This window comes from Anneissia japonica, unplaced genomic scaffold, assembly GCF_011630105.1.
Source record: "Anneissia japonica isolate Jap-2015-1 unplaced genomic scaffold, ASM1163010v1 scaffold415_len114518_cov173, whole genome shotgun sequence".
Taxonomy (NCBI): domain Eukaryota; kingdom Metazoa; phylum Echinodermata; class Crinoidea; order Comatulida; family Comatulidae; genus Anneissia; species Anneissia japonica.
In genome coordinates, this window is record NW_022739255.1 from 18089 (window position 1) to 27503 (window position 9415).

General features: G+C 33.5%; 1 protein-coding gene across 2 annotated transcripts in view; it reads right to left on the reverse strand.

Moving 5' to 3' along the window:
- Positions 1-792: 792 nt before the first annotated feature.
- Positions 793-9415, reverse strand: part of LOC117117871 (lactadherin-like) — a 16657-nt gene continuing 8034 nt past the window's right edge. The window contains exons 1-4 of one of the 2 annotated variants that reach the window (XM_033262341.1): positions 8046-8162; positions 3054-3379; positions 2767-2908; positions 793-2410 (exon numbers count right to left, since the gene is read on the reverse strand). In XM_033262341.1, the coding sequence (XP_033118232.1) occupies positions 2205-2410; positions 2767-2908; positions 3054-3379; positions 8046-8109 (738 nt within the window). In that variant the 5' untranslated portion in view covers positions 8110-8162 and the 3' untranslated portion in view covers positions 793-2204. Of the gene's footprint in view, positions 2411-2766; positions 2909-3053; positions 3380-8045; positions 8163-9415 lie in introns of those variants that run through there. The other variant, XM_033262342.1, reaches the window with a different exon arrangement.

A 9415-nucleotide genomic window follows, 5' to 3' on the forward strand; every position in this document is an offset into this window, starting at 1 on the left:
AGTTATTGCTTAAAAAATTCAAACTCACTTTACATTCCTTTTGTAAGACTAACCAAAAGCCAATTTTTTATTTCTGTATACGGACCGAAATTATGGAATGATACTCATGTTAAGTTTAAAAATTGCCATAGTACCCACACTTTTAGAAAGCAGATGAAGAAATATTATTTAGAAATGTACCAATCTTAACTTTATTTAAATATTTTATTTTATTTTATACATGTATGTGTATGTATATGTATATATGTATGATATTCAAACATATATACATGTACATTTGTTAAATAGCTACAGGGTAGCCTACGGTGTTCCTTCATGTCCTTATCTAAACACTGCATATGTACCTTTGATGATTTATATTGTATGTATATATATATGTGTGCATAAGTGTGTATATGTTGATTTGTGTGTGTGTGCATTTATGTATGTGTGTGTGTATATGTGTGTGTTCGTGTGTGTGTATTTACATGAATGTATGGGGGTGTATGTGTGTGTATGTAAGTGTGTGTATGTGTATGTATGTATGTATGTACGTGTGTGTATGTATATATGTATATATATATGTATATATATATATTTTTATATATAAAATGTAGGTCTACCTGATATGCGTTTATTATTAGTTTTTACCTTTTGTTTTGTCGGGGTCAAATTGAGACAAGCTTTGCTTATATTTTTGATCCTAATTAATTAATTTTAATGTTGTCCACTTTATTTATCACTTGATGTATTTATTAATTAATTGAATAAATGTTAATTGAATTGAATTGAATTGAATTGAATACTAAATAAATTACCCTTCATTGGAAATAACCTACACAGTATGCCACCAAAGCACACAGATCCGAGTTATATAACAACAATTCTCAATGAAGAAAATAGTATTTAAAATGGTTTAGTTTGCATTTTTGAGAAGGGGCTTATTCGAAATTGAACATTTGGTAGTATATAAACCCCTTAAATCTTCAAACTGTCAGAGGGTTTTATTTCAAGCAATGTTTTTGTTGCTCTTTCTTGACACCAATCCAATAATTTAGATAACGCTACATTGTAAGGCGACACGCCTAAACACATCAATTGAATTCTAAACAGGACAAACTAAAGAATTGTATAAAGTTTCAAACAATTCCTTGTCATTATAAATGAATGTTCTTTACCTTACAAACACACATGTTGTCCAATAAACGCACATGTTTGTGTTGTGGTTTTGTGGGACCCTAGCAACTAAGGGTCAGAACTTAGCTAAAAGGTCATTCCAATCTTAGACATGTTATCTTCTGCAGAATAATCACATTTTTACGTTTATAACAAAATCACATTTTCAATACATTCATATACCACCGTTAAAATTTTGAATAATGAACATATTGCTAAGAATAAAAATGTTCATTCATCCCTTTAATTCATATATAAATATCCATATAACAAAAAAAAAATATAAATACATACAGGGCAAATGTATACTTATATTCCTCACAATTAACAAGAAAATTACAAATTACTGTAATTAGTTTACACCATCGCCATGTAGTGAGTAAGGAAGAGTAGAATGAACAATAGTTTTGATTATACAGTTATAGCTAGCACAAAATCTGCTTAGAAAACTGTGTATAGAGTTTATCCAGTATTCATAGGATGAAGGGACGTTATTGAATAAAATTCACATACTCCAACGATAAATAAATATTAGTAGTTCTTTTTTTAATGAACAAAAGGTACTTATAACTAAAGTCTTGTTGATAGTTCGTAGCCTCACTAAATTTAATCCATAGTCAAAGAGGAGCCATTGATGTAATATGCCCTAAATAACTAACATTTAATTTACACATAAATCTTGGAAAATATTCTACGTAAAGTGTTAAGAAAGTCCTATACTTTTGCTTAAAACTAGTCAACATCCGGTAAATTACAATTCATAAACACGAATCACTTTTAAAGGTTCCAATAAAAATAATGAACGATTTTGTATTAAAATTACTACAAACACAGTTTCAATTAGTCAAGACTTCATTGATTTTGAAGAATGACAAAATACAAAGCACACATAATAAATTTTTTATAAACATTTCTTGAATGACCAAACTAAGCGACTAACCAATCAGGACAAGGTAGAAATTTTGCGCATGCCCCATGAACACGTTTACGTTTACACCTTTCAAACCTTAGCAACAATATCCAAGGGGGACATAGTGGAACGGCTCATTTTAACCAAACTGAAAGGCATCAAATTTTCCATTATTACTGCGGGAATAAAAGTGGCATTCTCCATCGTATTTAAAATACTTGCATTCTAGCGCCCTCATACACGCCACAGCACATCTAATGCAGCTTCTTGTCGAGTTTTTGGTCGTTACTGAACATTGTGGATTGTAACGAAAAGACTTGTAATAAGCTGAGTGTCTAACTGGGCCTACACAAAAAAAGAAAACATATTCAGTGGTAAAGTAAATACAATTACTTTATAACACTGTAAGACAGTCTTCATATCGAATTGTTTAACTCGTAACATCTGATTACAAAAACAAGCATTATTTCAGAAAATAAATGAAAATTAACTGTATTGTGATAAGACAGATACAATAATATTTGAATAATATTTAGCAATTTAATAATTTATTTTTAATCATAATCAATCTTTCCAACATCATTTACCGTAATTTATGATCACAATGACACAAAGTAATAGTTGTCATTGTCAATGTTGTCGTCTCTATCTCTACTCAATTTCAATCTAAATCTAATTAGTATTATATTATTTTAATTTACCTGCTGAGCTTCCAAGAACCTCAAATCGTAAACTTATATGGCGATACCAGTTAGTTGGGTGAATGCGGACGAACTGCGCGAAGACAGGTTCACAGAATATGTTTGTCACGGCAGTGTCCATGTCCGAATTTCCAACAAAATTCTGTAAATATCACATAATCTAAAGGTTAACATTGAGTTCTCAACACATTCGGATATAACATACATTTAATTAATGTGAATAAAAATTGAAAAAAAAATAAGGAATATATTGAAATATTTTGGGAAAAAATCCTAATAACACTTACAGTTACTTGACAATCTGAATTCCTAATTGGTTGGAACAGGTTACCATCGACACTGTAAAGAATCTCATAAGACGTCACCCATTGGTAGTGTCCAATGCGGCCTTGTGTAATTACTCCGCATACCTCTTGCAGTTTACCGAGGTTAACTTGGATCCACTGGTATTGGTCAGATGTTAATGACGACCACGCTCCATATCCATACTCATTTGCTATATTGTTCAGTCGTCCACGATGTGCCCCGGACCGTAAATGCCATTCACTGGATGCGGACAGTTGTTCATCGGGAATAGTCCCATCTTCAATACCAAGAGGATCGGTACAGAACTCTGAGATAAAAATTGGAACAGTTATGACACATTGGTGACATCCTCGTAGAAACTTTCTTTCACCCTAAACACTTTTTTGAATGTTATACAGTATAAAATTAAAAAACAAAAACTTGAAAAAGAAATTAAAATATAATGTTATAAAATAAATACTTGTTATATTTTGAATTTTATACAAACTGTATAATTATGATAGTAGTATAATAGTAGTAGTATAATAGCCTTATTTTTTAATGTATATAAATGAAAAAAAATAATAGGTAACACTTTCTTGACTGATGATGAATTTTTATTTTGAAGGCTTTTGCCCCAGTAAATGGGACTTCATCATGTGTGTGAAGTGGTTCACAAGATACAGTAATATCAATTGACATCAAATTGATATGTTTGGATAAAGCTAAATGTATATATGATAAACAATAAATCTGAAATCAAGTAGGGTCTAGTAGTAAGAAGCAGGGACGTATCCAGGATTTTGAAAGGTGGGGGGGGGGGAAGCCGTTGTGCGAGGTACGTAGGACCCTCTGGGGTGGGGGTTGCAGGGGAGAATCCCCCTGGAAAGTAGCGCCCTCTGAAAATTTTTAGGGCTGTTCTGAGATGATAAAGTGAAAATTGCAATAAACAACGCATTATAAATAATATTAGTAAGCCTAACAATAATAAAACTCAACAGTGGTGGATCTAGGAATTCAACAGAGAGGTGACCCAAGGAGGGACATTTACAGATTGAAGAACCACCCACCTCAGCCCCATCATGATTGGGGCTGAGGTAAGAAAATTTATGATTAGGGCAATTCTAGAAACCCGGAAATTACATTCTCAGACTTAAATTTGGATAGGTGGCCTATATATATTTTTTTTTCATTTTAAAAATGTAGGGCCTTCAATCCACCACTGATCAAAACATTCTTTATCCAAAGTAATTATAATCACGACAAATGGGCATGTAAAACCAGATCACATCCTTACACAAATTTATGCACTCCCGCCTCATCAGCAGTCACTAAGACATACTCTGAGACAGATGTCGACTCGATGGAGTTTAATGTGAAAATAGTACCTCTAGATGACCAGAAAATGACATTTTTTTTGTATATTCATCATCACATCAATGTTACTTACAATGCTGTAGAAAGGATTTTCAAACAGTGCCGAACAATATCATTGTGGACCCTCTTTACGCGTAAATTCAAATAATGTTGACTCATTTTCTTCAAAGTTGACCAATTTTACGACAAAAATAAGAGAAATCCGGACGCATTTTTCAAGAACAGGACTCATTTTGTGCTAAAACAGCATAATTTAACCTATTTTTGAAGACTTTCTGTGATTTTACTTAGAAGAAAGGAGTGAAATTGACACTTCATGCAGTATTTAAGAGGGGTAAATCTTGAATTTTCAAGAACTTGAAAGTCATTTAAAGACACCTCAAAAGACACTTCTATTTTTCCTTCTTTTTTTAAATTGGTGACGAGCTTCCGTTGTAAAAGAAAGATATTATTATTACTAATATTATTATTATTATTATTATTATTATTATTATTATTATTATTATTATAATATCGGAAAAAATCGAGAAAGCTCATTTCTAGCCGTCTAGCAATTAACATTTTTTACAGGGAGAACCTGGACCCCCCTCCCCTCCTTTCCTCTTTGGGTTTCATCGATTCATTGAAAAATGTCAAGAGGTGTAACCTAAAAAAAGTCATTAAAAGACACCTCAAATGTGTAGAATGTAGAAGCGGTTGGCGCATCGGTTGTGGCTTGACTCCCAACCTCGAGGTCGGGGGTTTGAGACTCTCGCTGTGCAAATCGCTTGTGTCCTTGGGCAAGCCACTTTATCTACAGTTGCATCTCTACACCCAGGAGTACAAGTGGTACCTGGTAGGTTCTAACACAACTGCGCTGATTACTAACTGCAATATTATTATCAAAAGTCGGGAAAGATCATTTCACAAAGCTCAAATCACAATTTTCCCGACCCCCACCCCGTTCTCTTTGGGGTTCATCGATTCATAGAAAAAGGACAAATAAGTATGCAGTTACTCATTTCTTTATGTATACACGTATAGGCTTATTTACTGTAATAAGAATTTAAAAGTTTACCTCACCGTTTTCAGGAGGGGTTAACAAAATTTTGAAGAACTTAAAAGTCATTAAAATACACCTCAGTCCCCTGGACCTCATTGAAAGACACCTCAGAAGTCGAGGAAGCATTATTTCCTGCTATCTAATAGGAGTCAAAATGTTCCTGGATGAGGACCCCAAACCTCTTTTTTTTGGGTGGGGGGAGGGGGGTTCATCGATTCTTGGAAAACAGAATACGTATGTACATACTAAATTTGGTTTTTTTTTCTGTATGTATACCGGTACACACATAGGCTAATAGGCCTATTTACTGTAATAAATGAGAAAAAAATCACCGGATCGTTTTTAAGAGGGGATAAAACCTTGAATTTTAAACTTAAAAGTGATTAAAATACGCTTCAATAGTCAGGAAATCTCAATTCACGTCAGCTAGGAATCAAAATTTTAGTCCCCCGGAACCAGCTTTCTTTTTTGGTTTTTTTTTTTTTAAATCAATCCCCTCCTAAATTTGAACCCAGATCAGCGCTCGATGAATAAGTGAGGAGGCGCTTACACTCAAAATGGTGAGTAGGTAAATTGTATATATCTGTGCTTGAGTGTGATCATTTTCACTGGCGAGAGGAGACTGAGGGGATGGACGAGACTAAGGGGGTGGGCGTTTTCTTAAGTCCCAATTCCAAACCACCCGCTCCCCGCCTCCTCGCCGAAAAAATATATTTTAATGACACACAAAATTTAAAATGTTCAAATTCGACTTTCCGGTCTAGAAACCTTGGTTCGTGTCATACAGCTGTGGAAAAGGAATCTGTCCAGGTATTAAATTAATATTTACGTCGTCCAATAAAAAACATTATTTTAATGACGCCATATATATTTTAAAGGTGCTTACATTGAAATCTACAGGTCAGATATATGTTTCAATAACCAAGGTAATATGAATCTGCCTAGTTTTTACAATATTTTCGTCATCCAATCAAAAAAACAGTATTTTGATGACGTCATGCATATTTAAAAGATCGGCAGGTCTTGAAACCCCCTAAACACTCTTAAAATGAACGTAATCAGATTTGTTTTTTAAATGAGTATTGACTTTTGGAACACTTTGAACCAATGTTGGCCCACTGCGTGCTGTTGTTGTTGTATTATAGGAGCTATATTATAAATTGAGGAAGGCCTTTATGTTTGTGCCGATTTGCCGATAAATAGTTTTTTTTAATGTAAATTACCACCCAAGTACTGTAGATTACAGTATTTACTGTAGTTATTATCAAATGGAATTGGAATAAAAACTGCATTACATCATCATTGAAAATAGCAGCAATTATTGATAAATACAATATACTAAGAATATAAAAAATGTATTAAAGTAATTACACTTTACTTAGTGAATAAAGCCTTAAACAAAAATTAGGTCCTTATTAGCTCATTTTTATAAGTTTCCAAATCCATTTAATTTCTGCACATCTTTTGTTTGGAGACAATGTTGCTATCTATAATGATGCATTTCATAAATTTAATGACACACAATATTGATGAAATGAGATCATTCACCCGATACACCAACTCAACACACGATACACCCGATACAGCAAACATGTGTGTTTTCTGTCTGGCCTGTTACCGTCTGCAGAGCCAAAACATCCAGGGGTTTTGGCTCTCTAGACGAGGAACCGTTGGTGTATCGTGTGCATCATTGTACATACGACCTTTAGTTCTATCAACGAAGGAAGATGTGTAAACATTAAATGGAATTTTTTAAACTCATAAAATAGGAGCTAATAAAGAACTACGTTTTGCCTCAGGCTTTATATTCACTAACTAAAGTGTAATTACTACTTTTGCATTCCTGATATATTATTTTAATTGCTGCTATTTTCTTCTATGATCATTTTAATGGCTTTTTATTTCAGACATCGGAATTGATACAGAGAAGCTTTGGTCACTACCAACGGACGGGTCACAAGATGATAAAATACATTGCTTTAAGGAGTGCAACCCTGTTTCGCTGGACGACATATCTTAGAATCCCATTTGATTCTGTTACAAAAGAATCTGGACACGCCAAACACATTTCTCTTAGATTCTGACGCTGATTCTGGTGACGAAGGCAGAGATCACATCGAACTGGACTCTGACGTCGATGAAGACGATATAATCGACATCGAAGACCTCGATATCATGTTGGCTCATTGAATGCTGGGCATTATTATCAAAGAAAAAATGTTTCGAAAAATTTGTTGTACTTCAATTTTATGAACAAAAAGTTAATCGTAAATAAAAAAATAAAAAAAAAAATTCGTCCGGGTTATATAGATCAACGGTTTGAATTTCTTAGGTTATTAATACGGTAATAATAACAATAATAATGAATTATTATTAGTATTATTATTATTATTATTGTTATTATTATAGTAGTAGTAGTAATAAAAATAGTAGTAATAATAATAATAATAATAATAATAATGATAATAATAATTATTTTTTAATAATCGCCGCTCTCGAATAAGCGCCGCACTGAAGCCTCCAAAATGTGTATAAGCGCCGCGGCGCTTATTCGAGCATTTAAGGTCGTACCTACCTGACATAACAAGACTAGTGTATAGCGATGAAATAACAAAACTGCACTTCAACATTTTCTGCATCCGGCTGTTAGGTTTTTACATTTACGAATTTTGACTTTCAGGCTCAAATTGACTATGTGTTACTAACACTGAAGCAGTTTTGCGAGAATTTAAAAGCAACACAATAATGCAAAAGCTGGGAAAATTGGTGGCGCTGTAATATCAGTTACCAATTTGTCGGTACATATTTTGAGGTAGAATATTAGACCAATCATAATTGTGACGGATAATGAATATGCCATTATTGCCAACTCTTGATTCGTTCTACTTTGTTCAATTAGTTAATCAACCTACACAACAGCATGGTCATATTTGAGACCTTGTTATTACAAATAATCATGATCTTATTAGGAATTGCTATGTACACCAGTATCAACTATCTGGCTATTATATTGTTTATGCACAGCTTGATCAAACAAAACCACTTAACCCTAAGAAGAAACGTTTAGTTCGTAACTTTAAGAATCTAGATATGGATAATCTAACAACCATGTTATCAGACGCCTTCACACATATTAGTAATGATATTATTGACAAAGATGTGAATGCTTTGGTTTCTGCATGTAATACCACCGTAAGTTCCATACAAGACAAGGTAGCACCAGAGAAAGTTAAAGTTATCACCGTTAGACAAGTTTCCATGGTATAACCGAATTTGTAGGATAGAAAAAGGGAAATGTCGTGTTCTTGAACGAAAATGGGTCAAGTCACGGAGCCCAGAAGATTGTGCTGCATTCATAAAACAATGTGCAACATACCATTCCATTCTGCATAAGTCTAGATCCAGTTACATTCAAGCAGAAATTGAGAAATGTGGTGGTGACCAACGCCTCCTTTTAGAAATCATCAACAAACTTCGTGGTAAAATTAATGAAAGCATTTTGCCGTCAGCCTCTTCATAGTTCGAACTGGCTGAAAAATTTAACAGATTTTTTCATGACAAGATTCAGAATATTCGGACATCACTACCAGACATGTCAGACACTGCCCCATATGAAGTGCTCGAACATCAACAACACGATATTGAGTTTGATCAATTCGCTCTATTAGATGAAGAAGAAATATTAACAACTCTTATAACAGTTTCATCAAAAACATGTCACCTTGATCCCTTTCCTACCGAATTAATTATTAGCAATGCCTCAACTTTTTTACCTATTTTTTTGCAAAATAGTCAACTCATCTTATTCATCAGGAATTTTTCACTGACGACTTAAAGGTCGGAGTCATAAGACATATTTTGAAGAAACCCAACATGAATCATAATGATCTTGCTAACTTTCGTCCAATTTCAAGTATTGCTTTCCTCTCAAAACTCATTGAGAAG